The sequence below is a fragment of the Kockiozyma suomiensis genome, assembly GCF_038497685.1.
Source record: "Kockiozyma suomiensis strain NRRL Y-17356 unplaced genomic scaffold V2V93scaffold_15, whole genome shotgun sequence".
NCBI classification, from domain to species: Eukaryota; Fungi; Ascomycota; class Lipomycetes; order Lipomycetales; family Lipomycetaceae; genus Kockiozyma; species Kockiozyma suomiensis.
Genome location: NW_027117678.1, coordinates 179,906 through 198,522, shown reverse-complemented (window position 1 = coordinate 198,522; position 18,617 = coordinate 179,906). Strand labels below are relative to the sequence as shown.

General features: G+C 42.5%; 10 protein-coding genes across 10 annotated transcripts; 4 read left to right on the top strand and 6 right to left on the bottom strand.

Annotated features, from left to right (window-relative positions):
* Positions 1–108: 108 nt before the first annotated feature.
* Positions 109–1,873, bottom strand: V2V93DRAFT_360965 (uncharacterized protein; the record flags this gene model as incomplete). Its single annotated transcript, XM_066908151.1, has 4 exons — positions 109–1,457; positions 1,539–1,623; positions 1,685–1,783; positions 1,835–1,873. 4 exons carry the CDS (start codon positions 1,871–1,873, stop codon positions 109–111), a joined length of 1,572 nt encoding a protein of 523 aa, XP_066763652.1.
* Positions 1,685–3,433, bottom strand: V2V93DRAFT_375114 (glutathione S-transferase). The gene is made up of 7 exons (XM_066911404.1): positions 3,308–3,433; positions 3,158–3,252; positions 3,041–3,100; positions 2,665–2,985; positions 2,259–2,604; positions 2,090–2,195; positions 1,685–2,028 (listed from the first exon to the last, which is right to left on the bottom strand). Exons 1-6 carry the CDS (start codon positions 3,377–3,379, stop codon positions 2,127–2,129), a joined length of 963 nt encoding a protein of 320 aa, XP_066763651.1. The 5' UTR covers positions 3,380–3,433; the 3' UTR covers positions 1,685–2,028; positions 2,090–2,126.
* Positions 3,434–3,827: 394 nt separating this feature from the next.
* V2V93DRAFT_375109 (uncharacterized protein) lies at positions 3,828–7,260 on the bottom strand. Its single transcript, XM_066911403.1, has 3 exons — positions 5,466–7,260; positions 4,256–5,404; positions 3,828–4,193 (listed from the first exon to the last, which is right to left on the bottom strand). The coding sequence occupies exons 1-3, from the start codon at positions 7,140–7,142 to the stop codon at positions 3,870–3,872; spliced, it is 3,150 nt and encodes a 1,049-aa protein (XP_066763650.1). The 5' UTR covers positions 7,143–7,260; the 3' UTR covers positions 3,828–3,869.
* Positions 7,261–7,636: 376 nt separating this feature from the next.
* Positions 7,637–8,284, bottom strand: V2V93DRAFT_307738 (ribonuclease H-like domain-containing protein; the record flags this gene model as incomplete). Its single annotated transcript, XM_066907219.1, has 2 exons — positions 7,637–7,944; positions 8,002–8,284. Coding segments are annotated over 2 exons (591 nt in total), but the record flags the coding sequence as incomplete, so codon positions are not given.
* Positions 8,285–8,849: 565 nt separating this feature from the next.
* V2V93DRAFT_375106 (P-loop containing nucleoside triphosphate hydrolase protein) lies at positions 8,850–11,524 on the top strand. Its single transcript, XM_066911402.1, has 2 exons — positions 8,850–9,229; positions 9,300–11,524. The coding sequence occupies exons 1-2, from the start codon at positions 8,909–8,911 to the stop codon at positions 11,340–11,342; spliced, it is 2,364 nt and encodes a 787-aa protein (XP_066763648.1). The 5' UTR covers positions 8,850–8,908; the 3' UTR covers positions 11,343–11,524.
* Positions 11,402–12,525, bottom strand: V2V93DRAFT_375104 (uncharacterized protein). Its single transcript, XM_066911401.1, has 3 exons — positions 11,782–12,525; positions 11,655–11,721; positions 11,402–11,590 (listed from the first exon to the last, which is right to left on the bottom strand). Exons 1-3 carry the CDS (start codon positions 12,381–12,383, stop codon positions 11,528–11,530), a joined length of 732 nt encoding a protein of 243 aa, XP_066763647.1. The 5' UTR covers positions 12,384–12,525; the 3' UTR covers positions 11,402–11,527.
* Positions 12,526–12,607: 82 nt separating this feature from the next.
* V2V93DRAFT_375101 (uncharacterized protein) lies at positions 12,608–13,981 on the top strand. The gene is made up of 4 exons (XM_066911400.1): positions 12,608–12,716; positions 12,774–12,987; positions 13,065–13,161; positions 13,250–13,981. Exons 1-4 carry the CDS (start codon positions 12,679–12,681, stop codon positions 13,597–13,599), a joined length of 699 nt encoding a protein of 232 aa, XP_066763646.1. The 5' UTR covers positions 12,608–12,678; the 3' UTR covers positions 13,600–13,981.
* A 28-nt stretch (positions 13,982–14,009) lies between these two features.
* On the top strand, positions 14,010–15,089 carry V2V93DRAFT_375100 (Pre-mRNA splicing factor-domain-containing protein). The gene has a single exon (XM_066911399.1). The coding sequence runs from the start codon at positions 14,149–14,151 to the stop codon at positions 14,956–14,958; it is 810 nt and encodes a 269-aa protein (XP_066763645.1). The 5' UTR covers positions 14,010–14,148; the 3' UTR covers positions 14,959–15,089.
* Positions 15,090–15,169: 80 nt separating this feature from the next.
* On the top strand, positions 15,170–17,037 carry V2V93DRAFT_375099 (CYTH-like domain-containing protein). Its single transcript, XM_066911398.1, has 2 exons — positions 15,170–16,572; positions 16,634–17,037. Exons 1-2 carry the CDS (start codon positions 15,264–15,266, stop codon positions 16,921–16,923), a joined length of 1,599 nt encoding a protein of 532 aa, XP_066763644.1. The 5' UTR covers positions 15,170–15,263; the 3' UTR covers positions 16,924–17,037.
* V2V93DRAFT_328116 (uncharacterized protein) lies at positions 17,020–18,045 on the bottom strand (the record flags this gene model as incomplete). The annotated part of the gene is made up of 2 exons (XM_066907583.1): positions 17,020–17,785; positions 17,837–18,045. The coding sequence occupies 2 exons, from the start codon at positions 18,043–18,045 to the stop codon at positions 17,020–17,022; spliced, it is 975 nt and encodes a 324-aa protein (XP_066763643.1).
* Between the last annotated feature and the right edge of the window lie 572 nt (positions 18,046–18,617).

Genomic DNA, 18,617 nt, shown 5'->3' with positions numbered 1-18,617 from the left:
TCCGGCTCTCGGCTAACGTCTTAATATGTTTACAGCATCATTTCAATTAGAGAACTATGAAGCTCAGCAATAGGAAAAATATACAAGAAACTATAGTCTCTATCTCCGCTAAACATGCGGAGTTCCTCGCCAGTACCGTGAATGTACGGTAGAGTACCCTCCATACGGCTCATCCCAGATATACGACCGGTGTTCGTACTTGGACCAATCATCATAGTCAGTGTCTTCATAGTAAGAGGCTCGCAGAGACCTCGTGCGCTGCAATCTAAAACTCCGGGCTTCGGCAATTTGATCTTCTGTAGATGTCGTGAACGACAGGCCCTTGAAAAAAGAAGCCAGATATCCCCATGCACTTTGCTGTGAGCTGTCGATTCTTCTATTTTCAGATACGGCGGTAAATTCTGGTGAGTCCTCATTTTCCGCATGAGCGAAATCAACAGGTTTACGACGCAACGACCGTTGAATGAACTCCTGCGCTTCGCTTATTATTCGCTCTTGTGAAGTATTATAATTATCACTTTTCGTGCCTCCGTTCTTGGTATACTTTGGAAAACTGCATAGCTCGCTCACTTCTTCAGCTTGTCTTGATCTTGGATTAGCTGTAGCTTTGGCACTGAGACTGCTAGAATCCAAGTAAATCTCATCGAAAATCTGGTCTTGAGATAGAGTCCGATCAACTTGCAAGGCACTTGCTACTTCTTCAATGTCAACAGAGAGTGAATGCGCTGGACACGTGTCGGCATATCTGGTACTCGAATTAGACTCGACTGCGAGTGGTAATTGCTCGAGATAACTCGCGTCCGAAGAATGAGGCTGAAGCTTGTCTGGGTTTGAGACTGTCGAAGATTTGACATCATCTGAAAGATGACTTGTAGCTGCCGATGTTGTGTTGTGACTGCCTTCGTCGTCGTCGTTGTTTAGTCTAACTAGCTCTTGCCTGTTCTCACCATCAACAGTCTCCACTGTCTGCTCTGGTATGCTCTGCACATTTTGCCACGCATCAGGACTGACCGCTGACGTTGCTGTATTGTTGAAAGTATTGGTACAGCTTCCTAGTGCCTCATCATGCTCTCCGCTTACAAGATCAGGCGCAGAGCAGTCAACTTCAACACTACCAGCACCATCAGCAGGTGCTGAATCTGTGGCCCGATTCTTCCAAAATATAGATCCCAGCTTCCGTCTATTATGTTTGCCAGTTGTGCCTTGAGCTGGTAAACCAGATGAATATGTTATATTACGACCTGAATGTTCCTGGCGATTCTCATTCGAGGCATCATACTGAGTCTGCGACCGGGGCGAAAAAGGACAAGCTGCGATCTCCATTTCCAGAGAGTAATGATCAGTATCTAGGAACTGAGGCCCAGAGACTAGCTTTTGCCTGCGCTGAAAATGAAATTTGCGAGCCAGAGCCCCAAACTGTTTTGATACCGTGTTGTGATGGATCTTGTGCGACACAGCTAGATAGAGTACAATTTGTTAGCATTCTGTTTTAAAACGCAAAGCATGCGTATTTAATAAAAGACATAAGTTGAATATACGTTCAGGTAGATCCGAGTCTGCTGGAGTGGAAACCTCATCGATAACTTGTTCGGGCTGATCTAGAGATATCTGAGCTCGTCGGTACTAAGACCAGTGTTAGCATATCGGCATTACACCTCATATAATCCCAGGATTATGTCCGCACAGGCTTGAACACTGTAGCCAATTTGAATTTATGACGAGTTTCAGAATTGGCCCCCAGATTCGAGGTCGAAGAGCATACATCAGAAGGCTGGATATATTCCTATCATCACGTGAGTAATTGTGATTCTTGACTGTAAAATTCAATTCATACAGCTTTTTTGTTATGATGGCCCAGTCTGTAGAGTTTCATGGTATTACCAGGTTTTAAAAAGCATAAGATGCCTAGACTATGTTGCTTGAGTGTCTGAACGTTGAGATTCTGATTTAATTATGGGCGAATCGCTCAGAGTAAGCTACTGGTCTGAATCAAAATCGCAGTTTGTACCAATGCAGCTTTTACACTCCCTATAACGATAGTGAACATGTTATTATTCGCTATAAATTGATATGAATTTTACAATAATACATTCTTCTCAGCACAATATACTGCTAATTTAAAATCCTTATTTTGGTTCAATATCGGGGATGGGTCCCAGGGGTGTAATAGAATACGGGTTGATTTGTTTGTGACTCTGTAAGGAACGCAATTATTAGTTATATGCAGATTTATAATAAATGGTTTAATGTATACATACCTTAGTATAATGCTTTTTGATGTGCTCAAAGTTGGTCGTATCCTTGAACGCCGGAATATCCCAGTACAAATGCTTCAACCACTTGTTGATATTCGGGTAATTATATCTGATAGTACCAATATTGCACTTAAAATGCTGAACATAAACCGGATCAAAGCGAACAATGGTAGGATAAAGTCGGATATCGGCTTCGGTAAGCCGGTCCCCGAAGAGGTAAGGGCCAGCTGATTTTCCCAGAATAGCCTCCAGCTTATCGAGCGACTCGAACACTTTTATGACATGAGATTCATAAGCCTCCTGTTTGGTGGCAAATCCCGACTTGTAAACGCCATTGTTGATAGTATCACTAAAAAAACAAGATTAGCATTCCATTAGCGCGCCTCAACTCTACAAAAACAAGACATACTAAACCCATTCGTTCATTTCATCAATCTCTGCTTTCAGATCATCAGGCAGAAAAGTAACACTTTTATACTTTTCATCGATGAGATCATCAAATTCAGTATAAAGCATACGTATAATCTCAGAAGACTCATTATTCACAAGCGAGTTGGTCTTCTTATCCCATAGCACAGGAACAGTAAAACGTCCTTCATAGTCAGGATTCACGCGAAAATATAGTTCACGCAAGTGAGAGTAATTGAACAAAGGGTCCAGATTAGCTCCTGGAGTTTCTTCGGGCGATGAGAATTTCCAACCCAAATCGCCAAGATACCAGTCCACGGCACTAAAACACTTTTGTCAGACAGCTGTAGCATACAAATAACGCAGGTCAATTATACCTGAAACTGATGATATCTTCAAGACCCTTCAATTTACGAACAATAGCGGTACGATGAGCCCTGCATTAATTGGTTTAGCCTAGATTCTGATGAAGAGAAACGGAATGATTCACGCACCATGGACACGCCCAAGAGATATAAAGATGATAACGGCCTTTCTCAGCAGGAAACTCTGCATCAGGGTCATGAGAGATCCAATTGCGAAACACAGACTATTTGAGAATGTTAGTATTTGCAGTTTAATTGCAGTAGTAGATAGAGCCGTACAGGTTTGCGTCGGAACTCGCCGTCCTCGCTTGCCCATTTGGTGATGTCGTCGACTTTATCTTTGTTCGACATCTTAATTAGTCGTTGTTAGCAGTGAGCCAGTCATATATCAAAAGCTAATATGGACTCACTATGGCTGAAGTGCTAAAATAAAGAGCTGGGGAGGATGTTCGAGGTTGATGTCCGAGTGCAGAGGCAGGCTGCTTCGATATTAAATAAAAGTTTCTGAAGGCGCTGTGACGAGAAATTACTAAGAAACAATTTCTTCGCATGCTCAAAACCGATATGCAGAAGCTTACTAGAGTCGATCGAATGTTTACGTCCAATTGCTTATGACTAGGATCATCGGCTGGTCGGAAGCGGGATGTGCACAATAGCCTCGTGTAAGGCTGAGCCGAGCTTGACTAAGATCGTAATGCTGACTAGTCAAAATGAGATAAAGATGAATAATCATTATCTAAAAGAATTACAAAATTTTGATAGATTATTTCATATATTGAACAGATCTACTTTCGAAATGATGCATTTATTATCCAATCATAAATCTAATTCTAAAATCTTCTCATGCTTCACCAGATGCAACCATCTTACACGCCAACCACAGCCCATCAATAGCCATCTGCACACTGCCCCGGCCAAACATATCCGCATTCGAGAGATCTTTCGGAAGCGCACCTGCATTTCCGAATTCCGCGGCAGCCGTCTGATTCATCGTTTTTGTACGGCTCATATCATTGACATAAAAGCCAAGTGACGTATTGCTTCCTCCTCTCACCGTGAGCATTCCGGTGACGCCTTGCTCCGCAAATTTGTCGGTGCTCATCCAGGTCGTCAACTGTCTCATTAGAGCTGTGTCGTCTGCACACGATCCAAAGATTACCATCGTCTAAATATTAACATATTAGTCTACAACCTCGTCAAATAATAAAAAGCAAAATTATCACTCACTATTGGGTCAGTAGCATCTAAACCTCGAAGAAAGTCAGTAACCCCCGACAACTCACGCGTAGCAGCGGTCGTAACACAAAGGGCAACATTATAGCTAGGGATCGTCAATACTCCGTCTTCGGCTAATGTGATGGAAACCGTTTCTGTCGCGGTCATATTCGGGTCATTCCAATCCGAAGATATACATGGAGGTCTCTTCACATCAACCTTATATTCTCGAGCTATTCCGCTTCGCAAAAGCTTGCGATCTAATTTCAGGCGAAGCTTCACAGGTTTGCAGAATAAATGTACATGGAGCATATCTTGAAAAAGGGAATCGTCTGCAAAATACATGGCAGCAGAGTACATGTCCAGATTGTACTTCGGCATACTTGTCTTTGAGAGCGGCACAGACTCCAAAATATCGTCTATAGTGATCTCCTCCAAAAGAGCCGTTTTGACAGCTTTTATAATCTTCTTCAAGCTGTCGGAATAATATTCAAATTCTTCCAGTCCCTGACTTAGAGCAGCTACAACATGACGAAGAAGATATTCTGAAATCCCTAATCCAATAAAAGACGGTGAACTAGGTATGGGATTAGCTGTCTGCATACCTTGGATTTGTTGATCTGTACCACTAACATTCCAAAGTCCGAATCTATCTTCAGGACTGACCCTATACATCTTTTGCGAAATGCCAAAAAAATCCCAGTTCACAATATGCTGAAGTTGATTAGGCTTTCGGATACCCCCCGTATTCAAATCTAAAGAAAACAAAGCCGCGCACATAGTCTCTGGGATGATCTCAACATCAGACAAATTAAAACCTGCTTCCCGCAAAGATCTACCAAACTTATCTCTTGGGTCATGAATAGAGTTAGGACAAAAGCTGTCAGAAATACTAAATAGGTACCTCAATCGTCGGCTACCTCGTTCGACGGTACCTGCATCTTTATTTAGGTTTTTTGCTTTCTTATCAAGTTGCTTCTCAATATGCCGTAAAATCGCAGCCAAATAATAAGTTAGATGCTCCTCGGAACATGGCCTAGTCAGAATATGGTATATACGATATTCTTCAGGTGTTCTTCTCATAATTTCATCTATCTGGGATCTATCACCACCCCATCCGATCGGCGCATTACTGCCATCCACGTAAATCACTGTAGGTATCTATACGCGTAGCCAATAAGTAAACGAAAAGTCAATACCAAAGTTGAAAAAGGCTACTTACAGCAAAGCTCGTGTCAGCCGCCCAATCTGACACTAACTCAATATCAGGACTTTTATCATTCTGGATGCCAATGACTGTAACCGAGGTATTCATAAATATTCCTACCAGCGTGCGGTCATCTGGTGATTCTGTCTGAAGGGTACGAATGAGGCTCGTTCGGCTGTCAACTTCTTTGATCAAGTCCACAATTCCAGATACCCAGAGCGCTCTTCCTTGAATCGTAACAGTCTGACGACATTGTGGACATCTAGTACTTTGAGATAGCCACTGCGTGATCATGCTTCTATCAAAGAAATGCCCGCATGAAAGATTAACCATGTCCTCAGAAATATCGTTGCACAAAGAGCACGTTATGATATCGCGTAAGCTTTGGACTATCGTTTCATTCGAAGATCGCACGCGAGACTCTAGATCTAAGTACTTGTTCGTGCCTTCTATTGAGGACGAAAAATTCTTTGGCTCCGAGGTGGTCGTGGGACGAGGCCAAATATCACTAAGAATGACTTCCTGAGGAGAATCAAGAGCTTCGAACAATGACAAGGCGATGTTGACATGAATGCGGCGACTAATCATGATTCGCACAAGTCGAGAGATAGCCGCACATGACGAGTGAGAAAATGCTGTAGAAATTGACGATCGAACAGCAATCAATAATCCCATCACAAACACTTCTTGACGACAAGCTGAAGAAAGTTTAGTTCCGTCAATAACACTGAGAGAAATGTCTCTCAGGCGGTCCTTTGTCGGGCTTGAGGTATGATCAGTCTCTTCTAAAGCTGTAGCTGAAGAGCGACGGGAGATCCCAGCAATGTCGCTAATCAGCCCAAGAATAAAGCTCACAAACGAATCAGTAGGAGTTCTTAATGCCTCTGCTATTAGAATTAGCTTTTCAACCCAGTTGTTCATCACTGTTCGATTAGTCAACTCAACAACAAGACTGTCATGGTCAAAGTTCAGCGACTGATCTTGGCTGGCGTCGATAATGCGCCGAATATAACTTTTGTATCCGGATTGACATGAGGTTGTCAGTATAATCAGCTCGCGTAGAAATGCATTAGATAGCCCTTTCTTTGAGTAACTGATTTCCAAATCTGAGAGCTTGGCATACAATTTTAATCTATCCGCCTTGAAAGGCCATGGCGCGATTGACTTGATAACACACAGCATTAGCGCAGACTCCATAACAACTAGATACAGCTCATCATATGCAGAATCATCAGTAAAGCGCCAACGGTCGAGAAGATCTTTAACAAAGGTAATAATCGAGTCAGAGGTCAGGCACCACAAGTCTTTGTTGGCCGCAGCTGCGCTTGCAAAGTTCCGAACAGACAAAATTCGTTGGCCCGCAAAAACAGTCTCAAGTTTGTATAAACTTGGTATCCAGTCAGGACCCTTGACAGCCTCTTCCACTAAATTGAGGACTCGTGACGATAGTGTTTCGCCCTCCTCGATGGGTGTGAAAACTAATGAACTACTCGGCACGTCGGCGTGGCTTGCGTTTGAGGGAGTGAATTGTAGAGAGAAAGTCGAAGCCCGGCGCGCAAAGAGAGGAGAAACTGGTGATATGTTGGAATGTCGAGTAGCTGCTGCTGAGATATGGCTGCGCGAAGGTATCCGTTGTCGTGCCATTGTACCTTCTTGTATCGTGAACACTGAGAGCTCTGGCTTGCCAGACATGACTGGGTAAGGCAGTAATCTACTACTAGAATAGAGGTCTTTCAATGAGTGAATCGGACATTTTCTCTATTCCAGCCACGCCGAAATTTAGTAGCTGAAAATACTCGAGAAGTTGAAGCCGGACGACGGAATTGAAGAGCGGCTAACGGAAGTCGTTTCTGAGCCGCATGTTCATTTTTAGATACGCGAACTGCGCTTTTCTGGGCAGCTTTGGGTATATATAGAATCCAAAATTCTGTCTACATTTATTATTCTGCGAAACTATTCACCAATTCCCAGGTAACTATACGCTATTTTATTCAATAGCGGCAGGTCCTTAACACTCTTCTGATTGAAATGCCTCTCGGTAACGAGAAAAAATACATTGCTCTACGAGCCCTTCTATGTCCGCCATCTATGTTCGTTGAAGATTGATTATCTACCAATTATCAAACATCGTCATTGGCCGGCTGTAGATTCTTCTTCTTTTTGTCTACAACATCTCGAGATCCTCTCTGCGCCAGTCTGTCAAATTCCTCCTTATACTTTCGCAGCAGCAATATACATGCCCGAGCATCTTCTATAGAAGAGTGCTCCTCGCCCTGAATGTCGACACCGAGGATTTCCTTGGCAACCTTTTTCAGTGACGGTGTGCGTCCTTTTGAAAGTTTTCTAAATTCAGGAAGTTTGGACGTATCGCGGGTCATTCGTGCCGGATGTGAAATCATCAGTACTTTTAGATCGTTTTTGACGGCGTGGCCGACCAGCATGCGGTCTTTCAATACATCTGCAACTTTATATTGCACCTCTTTAAATGATTTGGCTTGAAATAGAAGTTAGAAAAATTTTTGCATCCTTTCCTCAAAAAGAGCTAGCTCACCATCTTGCATATCTTTGGGCCTAATACCACTGACCCATGTCCGCCAGTCTGTCACTTTCTCTTCTGGTCTCACAAACTCATCCATAACCAAGGCTCCGTAATAATTAACCATAGATACTCGAGCCAATGCAGATCTTTTTCCCTCAGGTCCTACTCCAACAAATTCGCAGTCTAGAGCTACATATTTTCCAATCGTAGTCTTTGACTCGTCGATCTCTATTGGTCGATTCCACCACTTACGAGTGATCGCTGTACTATCGCTCGTTTTATCTTGAGCCCCAATATTTGCAAATAATTCTGCCGTAACTGATTTTGACGCTGACGCTAGACTGTCTCTGACTTTGTCTCTGCCGTACGCTTGTTCTAAGTCTCCTAATGAAATATCGTTGTCTGCCGCCCATTCTAAAAGTTTGCTATCTTTCTTTGTATACTTCTGTTCTATATTAGTAGCTTTTGAGGCCACTTCCCGAGCTATGGTTCCGTCTGTCTTCGGTTTGTTCGTCTTTCGTTTCTTCTTGCTCGTTGCCGAGTCTTTCTCTGTCGACGAATTCAATTTCCTCTTTTTCTTCAATTCTTTTGATTCAATTTTGGACTGCTTCTTTAGCAGTGCCGCCCAATTGGATGATAATGAAGCTGCCATGGCCATTATTTACTGTATGCTACTCAAATCAAGCAAGCGAAGAAAGACTGCTGATGTGCGTGAAGTGATCTAATTTTTTTTTTGGGAGTTGTTTGGGATTAAGACATTCTGCGCTAGTCTACTTATGACACAGTGCGGCTCACGTATGAACTTTAAAATTATGCCTTGTCATCTCCCAACCGCAAAAAAAAAGAATTTCTTGCTCTATCGCAACAGATTTTAGCCGCGTTCTACTTTACAACAGAAAAAAGTAGCTCATTTGCTGCGATGGTGACAGCGAATAAAAAGGGCAAAAAGTCTGGTCAGAAGACTTCTGATAAGCGAAAAAATGAAAAGCATGCGCGTCGCGAGAGAGAATTGGAAGATCTAAAGGAACTTGCACAGCGTGTTCAAGACTTCGATCCTGAGAGCGCAACATTATTCGATGAGCTACCATTATCTCAGCCGACTGTTGTTGGACTGAAGCAGTCTCATTTTACTACGCTGACATCGATACAAAAGAGGGCGATACCGCTGGCTTTGAAGGGGAAAGATGTGTTGGGTGCTGCGAAGACTGGAAGTGGAAAAACACTTGCATTTTTGATTCCGGTAAGTTCGTCTTCATTGTACTTGTCCAATATCTACTATATGCAAGAGTAATTAATTTAGTTTATTTTAGCTATTAGAATGCTTGTATTGCAATCAGTGGGCACAGTTCGACGGACTCGGTGCATTAGTGATCTCTCCCACTCGTGAGCTCGCAATTCAGATTTTTGACGTTTTGCGAAAGATAGGACGCGCACACTCCTTCTCAGCAGGTTTAGTTATTGGTGGTAAAGACGTGCAAGTAGAACGAGATCGGATTTCACGTCTTAATATTTTAGTTGGTACACCCGGTAGAGTTTTACAACATATGGATCAGGCTGCTGGATTTGATACTGGCAATCTGAAGATGCTGATCTTGGACGAGGCAGATCGAATTCTAGATATGGGATTTAAAAAAACTGTTGATGCTATTGTTCAGCATTTACCCAAGGAACGACAAACTCTTCTGTTTTCGGCTACGCAGACAAAATCAGTAGCTGATCTTGCGAGACTTAGTCTATCTTCAACAACAGCTGAGTATATCTCCGCCCATGAAAAGGCTCAATCCAGCACCCCAAAGAATTTGCAGCAGTACTACGTCGTTTCACCTTTACCAGAGAAACTCGACACTTTATTTGGATTTTTGAAGACGCATTTAAAGTCAAAGGTTATAGTGTTTGCATCCTCGTCAAAGCAGGTCCGCTTCATGTTTGAAACTTTCAAGACACTCCATCCAGGTATTCCCCTGATGCATCTTCACGGACGACAGAAACAAGCGGCACGCATAGATGTTACCGACCGATTTTCAGAGTCCAAATACGCCTGTTTATTCTGTACCGATATCGTTGCTAGAGGAATTGATTTTCCTGCAGTTGATTGGGTTGTACAAGTTGATGCTCCTGAGGATGCTGATACGTATATTCATCGAGTTGGTCGGACTGCAAGATTTGAGTCTAATGGACGGGCTTTGATGATGTTAACGCCTTCAGAGGAGGAAGGTATGATTGAGCGGTTAAAATCGAAAAGGGTACCGATTGAAAAAATTACAATCAAGGAGAACAAGAAGAAGAGCATACGGCAAGATCTACAAAATCTTTGTTTCAAGAATCCGGATATTAAATATCTTGGACAAAAAGCATTTGCCAGTTACTGCAAGTCTATTTATATCCAAAAGGATAAGAGTATTTTCAAATTCTCGGAACTTCCTGCTCAGGAATTTGCAGAAAGCTTAGGGCTTCCAGGAGCACCTAGAATAAAATTCCTTGGTAATCAAAAGACCAAGCAATTGAAGAATACAGTACAGATTAAAGATTCCGAGTCTGAAGACAGCGACCATGAGAAAGAAGGACGACAGGTGAGAACTAAATACGATCGAATGTTTGAGCGACAGAATCAAGGTGTATTATCTCAGCATTATCTCAATATGATCAAAGATGATTCCGCATCAGCAGACCCCGTTGATGACGAAGACAATGAAGATTTTATGACTGTCAAGCGACAAAATCATCTATTATCCGGTTCAGATACTGAAGACGAAGAAGACGAAGAAGAGATTGCTGATGCATCAACTATAAACGCAGATAACGCAAAACTTAAGGTCACGACTACCGGTCCTTTGGTCGGATTAGACGGAGCACCAGTCTCCAAACGGCAGGCAAAGGCCGCACTCTCTAAAAAGGCAATGCTCAAATTCAAGTCGAATCCTACAAAACTGATATTTGACGATGAAGGAAAACCGCATGCATTGTACGAATTCGAGAATGAAGAAGATTTCAAGAAGAGCGGTGACGCCGAAAAACAGATTAAAGAATTTGTTGGTAAGGAGTCGGAGAGAATGAAGGAGATTGATGCCGTTGATAAAGCACAGGTGAGAGAACGGAGGAAAGAAAAGAAACTCAAGATGAAAGAACGGGCAGCCGCAGCCGCAGCCGCGGAATCCGAAATATCTGAAGCATCTGAAGAAGAGTCCGAAGTTGAAGAACCTGCTCCAGCCAAGCGTCCGAGAAAGTGGTTTGAGGACGATGATAGCGAAGATGAGGTTGCTCGTAAGAAATCTAGAAATGCGATTGAAGTCGAGCAGCCGCAGACTCTGGAGGATTTAGAGGCATTGTCTTTAAGACTTTTGGGAAATCATTAGAATGTACATTATGAGGTGTTGAGTTTTACAGGTTTATTAACCACATTTGTGAAGAAATTTACGAAATGGTCTTTTCAAATATCAATATGCATATGAACATTGACCTGATATACAAAGCTGACCGCTAATTATTTCAAATATGACCCGTAATACCAAACTAGAACAAATATATACATGATACACTATTAATGGAGAAAAAACGAAGGAGCGATATCCGGATCTATCCTTACAGAATTGGTATCAAATGCCTAGATAAAAAAACAGCGTCAATAAGTATCACAATTGCTATCCAATACGGAGTAAAGAACCTACCTCGATATGCAATTCAATCAATACCCGCTTCCTTGAGCCAGCAAATCTGCGGTACTCCTCAGATACACTAACACAGTTAGGTCCGATGGTCATACTCTTCATATACGGCAAAGATATTAGAACTAACCTGGCGAGATTCCACCGCTGGACTCGTCGTAAACATCCAATAACCGTACCAGTGCGATGCCGACCCATACCACCACACACCAGCAGTGGATAATTGTCCTTATTAGCGATAATTTCCAGAGCCCTAACGATTGATTTCTCCGGTAACTGGTCCCACGGATTTGTAGTGGTTTTTGTTGATTTAGAGGATGCCGAGGTATTTCCGGTCCGAGCGGTAGGCACTTCGCTGGCGACGGGGAGAGTTCGTAGTGGGTTACCATCAGCGTCAACTTCTTCGGCACTTTCGACATCAGGACCATTTTCTAGACCTAAATGATATATCCAAATGCCGCAACTCCTAGCAAAACTGACAAAGACCTCGGACGGATCCTCCATCTCAAGCCAGATGACTGCCTTTAGTCCCAGCTCAGCCACGAATGGGAAGTTTATTGGTGTGGGCTGACCGGATCGATATAGTTGGTCTTCAACCGGACAGAAATTCAGAGGTGGAACAAGTTTGTGAAAAGGAGGATTTTGTAGAGTAGCCATTTCCGAGGCAGTACTGCTGTTGGTTGACGATGGAGTGTTGGAGTCGAAATCGTCATCATTCAGATCCTCAGCCATTCTTCTGTCTTGCGGATTATAAACCAGGAATAGAAATATCTAAAAAAAAAAACCTCTTGATTATATATATTTAAATATCTATTCAATTGATAGAACGACGTATGGCCTAACAATGAATTTACTGAAGTGATATAAATTGAAATAGAGCTGTTCATTGAAGCAAAGGAAAGCAGACGAATTTAAAGTTCACGTGCTCTTCGCTTCTCGACACTTTCAAATTACCAGGTTTCTTGTACTTTTGAACTGTACATAAAGCAACCCTTGATATTACAATCCAAATCAAAGCTGTGCTATAATGTCTGCGGAAAATGAAGGACATCCTCCTTCCGAGACGTACGTGTTCCAATATCTCTACCATTTCTTAAAGGTCTTCTAACAAATCATTTTCAGTTTATATATCCGGAATATCAAAGAAAACATCAAAATCCCAGTCCTCAAAGAATCATTAGATGCGGCATTTAGTTTATATGGACCTGTTTTAGATATTATTGCTCACGCAAATATTCGAATGAGAGGCCAGGCTTTTGTGGTTTTCGATGATGTTGAGACTGCGCAGAAGGCACTGGAGGAAGTTCAGGGATTCCCGCTATTTGATCAGCCTCTAGTACGTCTATTTTTTCCCCTTGTTTTGAGGTGTGATTTTATTTAAGCTATTGCAGAGATAACTAATATAATCAAAAGGAGATACAATTTGCCAAATCAAAAAGTGACGCGACTGTCCGGAAAAATGGAGATGAGCAACTAGAAGAGCACATTAAGATACGATTAGCAGACAAAGGTATATTCCGTTCCATTTCCTTCTTGTCCTTTTTTATTTTTTATTTCTTCCCTTATAGTAATAAAAATTATTAATGACATGACTACAGAACGAAAGAAAGCCGAACTCGAAGCAGCACTCAAGAAACGCAAGCGACAAGGCGGTTCACTTGCCTCGGGTCGACCATCAAAGAAAGCTGCCGGAGGACCAGCAGACGACTTACTTCCACCCAACAAAATTTTATTTTTACAAAACTTGCCCGACGATATCACTTCGGACCAACTTACAGAAAAATTCGAAGCGTATCCTGGATTCTTCGAAGTACGTCTTGTTCCGGGACGTAAAGGTATTGCATTTGTTGAATACGAAACGGATGATCAGGCTGTTATTGCGAAGCGGGAAACGGCGGATTTGGCGTTTGGTGGGAATGCTGTACGAATTACGTTTGCGAGAAAGTAAGAAGCGAAGAATATGAAGAGAAAAGGGGATGCTTGTGTGTACTTGCAGTTGTGAAAGAAAGCATTGCATTACTAAAGTTGTACTATATTGATTGAGGTTTTTGCTAAGTGAGCTTTTGTTTTCGAGCGTATATAGTTGATATGGATATTCTTTTATATGTCAACGGCCTATACAAGTAGTCTGCTATTCGCTTGCAAGTTGTGACTTTAACAAGTCCGCCAATTTTGGTCAACAAACTTCAACGCTTTGATAATAGAATGCAATATATCATATCAAATAAACAAATCGCCTAAAGTTTATAGCTCTTAGAATCACGAATTCTGATGCGTGTATGAAAATCATATAATCACGTGATTCAAAGACACGATAATTTACAATCCACAACTTGCTTCCTTACATATTGACGGTCTTTTTGTTTGAGCTTTCACTCACCAACACACTATCTTCTCATATCACCGTATACTACACGGTTAATATTTAAAGAACTTTAACTGATTTCTGCTAGAACACTACCGCCTTTCATTTAATTATTTTGTATACAGAACAACAATGGGTGGCGATCTTAACCTCAAAAAATCATGGCATCCAGGCCTAATGCGCAACCAGGAAGCCGTCTGGAAGCGAGAGCAAGAGGCTCTTGAAGAGCGTAAACGGACTGCTGAGCGTCAACGAGAAATCCAGGAAGAGCGCGAAAGAAATGAACTACTAGCGTTGCAAAATGGTGGACAAAAGCCTCTGGAGAGAGTGGAGTGGATGTATGCAGCACCACAAGGAGGGAACTTAGGAGTATCTGACGAAGTCGAGGCGTTTTTAATGGGAAAGAACACTATTGAAGAGTTGTTGAATCAAAGTGAGGCGATGGGAACGATGAAGGAGAATGAGCAGGAGTCGTTTGTGGCTAATGGGAGTGCGGTTAGCGGTACTTCTTCGAGAGATATTGCGGCGAAAGTCAGAGAAGATCCGATGCTGGTTATAAAAAAAGAGCAGCAAGCTGTGATTAACGCTATTCGCAATAACCCAGATCGACTTTCTGCTCTGAAGCAGACGCGGCCGTCGACTTCGAGATCATACCAATCTTCAGAGGGACGGCATAGCTCGGATCGACACGAGACAACATCTTCCTCACGCAGACATCGTGACCGTTCAGTATCGCCAGGACGCAGAGACCATGAATCACGACGAAATAGCAATGGCCGCGATCGCCATGAGAGTAGTCACAGAGTTCACAAAAGCTCGTCGTCGTCGCATGGAACTAGTGGCAGCTCTCATCGACATCATCATCGTCACGGTCATTCGTCGCATAGCTCGAGAGAAGGTGATCGTTACAGAGAGAGAGATATGGTGAGAGTACGGGATTAGATTCATTTTGATAAGAGTATTATGTTTTACGCACGGAGTTCAGGAAGGCTTCTGGATTTGATAATAAATACTGTCATTGAAGACACAAATTTTCTGACATTGGATAATATGGATTAACTATATTTACATAAGTTACACTTAAAGTTTATATGGGGTTAGGGCTTAATCACGTAAGGTACAGTCTTTAATCTCAAAAAATCTATAGCTCGCAAAGCAGCCATCCAAAAAACACATCTGTATGAGGAACTGAATTCAACAAGTTGATAAAAAAAAAAGACCCAACAGAAGCGACTTTAGCGGACTGAATGGATTTGAAGTCGATTATTAACGAAGAGTCTGCGCAGAAAGCCTCCGTAGCAGCGACTCCGCCTCTGGCTCCACCACCTCCTCCACCTAGACGTGGTTCCTCTATTGCGGATCTTGTGAACGACTCTACTCTAGATCATATATACTCTCCAGCTGTGTCGCCTACGTTGGGAATTCCTGCATTATCTTCTTCTTCCTCGTCATCCAACGGCGGGAATAATACAAACATGCTACGATCAGCAATGGCTTCGCAGCGCGCATCCCCGATATTGCTGACTCGCTCGGTAGCACCTTCTTCTTCATCGCCAGTTCCGCCACCATTATTATCGGTTCGAAGTCGAAGTATGAGTATCTCGAGTATCACGGATGATACACCGCCGGCGTCGGCGTCAGCTCGTAATTATAGTACGCAAAGTCCGTTAGGGAGCGCCTACTCGAGTCCTGATGTGCCGAAGCGCGACTTGCAGCCACAACAGTCAAAGAGTCAGCAAGCAGCGGAAAATAAATCTGGAAAGAAGGTAGTCAAGAAGAATTCATCTCTATCTCCCGAAGATGGACGTCCACAACAGCAACAACAACAACAGAATAACAAGAGCAAGCAAATTAAGCCGAGACGATATGATACTCCGCCCATATACGCTCGAAAATGGCGTGCTGATTGGAAAACTGCGTATGCGGAAAATGGTGACAGAAATAACCGCAGTTATGGAAATGGTAGCAGCGATATGCGAATCTTCACATCAGAAGTGGCCGCTGATACAGTAAACCCTCTTGCTAGTACGTTCACAAATGTCGAGCCATACGAGGATCTTGCTCGCCGCGTGACATCCTGGGTATATGCCAATGTATCTGAAATGTCAGTCGAAATACAGGGACAAGTTGAAATTGAAGCCAAAGTCGGCACGATATTGGCTAAAGAAACAAATCAACGACTAGTGCTACCAGTCGATACCGAGACTTTACTAAACACCGACATGCTAGCAGGCCAGATTATGTTTGAGAGCGATATGGGAGAATTGCAACATAGAGCATACAACATGTTTATGAATGACCACTTGCGACGCTCAGAAAAGACAAAGACGCCGATAAAATACACACATTCACAGATTTGTGATACGTTTTATACAGTGCCACAAGTTGGATATAGTCCTAGATCGGGAAGTAAACCTGAGCGATTGAGAGTTTCAACAGATATAAAGACGAACAAAGTTGTCCAAAAGTGTATCAAAACTAGAATTCGAGATTTGATGATCTTTTGTCCGGGTTCGAAATTTGACGTGCGCATTTCACTCAATATCGAAAAACCAGGTGCGCCTCTATTTATTTAATTTCTCGCATACGTGGCCGTGCTAACAATTCTCTGATTTAGAAAAAATGGAACCGCAACCAGAGCTAAAGCAAAGTCTCGAAAGAGTAAAAGACAGACTAAGCTACATACACCTCAATAGTCGAATTGACCTTACTCAAGTAACTGCCCCCGGTCGGAAAACTCATGAGCTTGAGATCGAGCTTGATATGGATGATACATTAAGTCACATACGTACAATCAAGAGCGGAAAAGCTGATGACATGTTTGAAGATGGGATTCGTAGGTTCTTGAATAATGTGCGTATACTGGTGCGGAGGGGTGGATTGGATTTGAAGCAAGTTAGTGTGTGAAGGAGCGTTTTTTTCAAATATTTTTTATGTGTATATTATATTTTTTTTTCTCGACATTTGTATCTATAGTTTCAATCTTCAAAATAAAAACAAAACTCAGTTTTCATCACGCCATATGATTTCCCTGACGTTCTCAATCATCTCAACGCATTGCTTAACACTAGGCGAAATCTCGGGAGCAGACCTCATAAACCCATCCAGCTTATTTTGCAGTTCCAGAACCGAAGCGCGAATACGCTCCATTCCGTATTTTTCCTGCATAACTTGTCTTAATGGTGGTGTTTTATAGGCAATATACAGTACTAACACTACGCCCGCCATTGAAAGTGAGCAGATCCATGTATCGATGACAACAGTATGTGCGAATCCTCGCAAATTGTTCATATGTAGCATTACGGCCTCAACACATAATCCTGCGTTTGTAACTGCATCTTGAAATCCCGGTGGCCGAGAGTTTCGTAGATGCATCGTCACGACAAAATTGAACACTGGACGAAAAATCACAGATCGAGCAGCTAGATACCGCTGACGTAGAAATCCTTGATAGCTATTTCGGGCTGGAGCAGTAATCTCGGTGAGTTCGAAATGTAAATAAGGCGGAAGAACTTCTCGCCATTCTTCAATTTGCAAATCAAGTTCTTTAATCAGATTCATATCCGGAACTACCCATTTTTTAGCATAAAGTAGTTTGTGAATACGGTTAAGTAGGCGTCGGATCGATATGCAAGCAAGAAAATAGAGTGTTGAAAGGTCGCTCATTTCGGAGGAGTCGTGAGTATGAAATTTTGCCGGCAATGCGATTTGCGATTCCATTGCCGCGCAACCGGATTGGGGAACTCCTTCCAGCTCAATCAGAATATCACTGTTCTTTGTTAGTACGGTCAGAAAAGAGTACAAATAGCGAAAAAATTACCTTTCAAGAATGAAGCAGCTCCAGAATATACGCTTGACAGTTTCATATTCTTCGGAAGACATATTTGATGTCGAATACCTCATCATCGTCAAGCATTTTTGCGCACAAGCATTCAAAAATATATTAACCTGCAAAGGCCTTTGCAAATATGTAAAATACAATGCCGTAGATAGTAAAGCTAGTAATGCAGGAACACTCATATCTGTCATTGCAATATGAACCATACCCAGAGCGCGACGGAATGCAGCTAAACCATCGATCGAGTTTGCAAGAGTCCATATTGGAAGATTACCGTCCTCAGATCTATTGTTGTCATTTTTATACCGCTGTTCAATGAATAGACATGCATCACCCAAAGCAACTACCAAAGCAGCAAGACACCCGTCAACAGTTGAGGATCGCAGAGATTGATGCAGGGATTCCAGCCTTCGAAGGGACATGACTGGATAAAAAAAATTAACGTGGCGATTATACCCCGCACAAAGATGATGCCAATCGTCGCCGCTGATATCAACTGCTTGAGTAGTCGAGTCTGAAGAGGAAAGTAGCACGGCGGGCCGCTGACTTTCGAGTAAATAAGTTGAGATAAACTGTGATCGCAAAAGTGGTGCATCGTCAAAGATCTCCCAGGAAAGAAATTTCTCAGTGGCAGAGTGATGACTAGGTGGAATTGTTACGTCAAGCTCGGGACTGATGCTTGGATTTATCGGCAGTAGCGAAGATGGAGAAGGGAACGGAGGAGCAGGCGAAGAGGAATGTTCTGTTTCCGAACGTTGGAGAA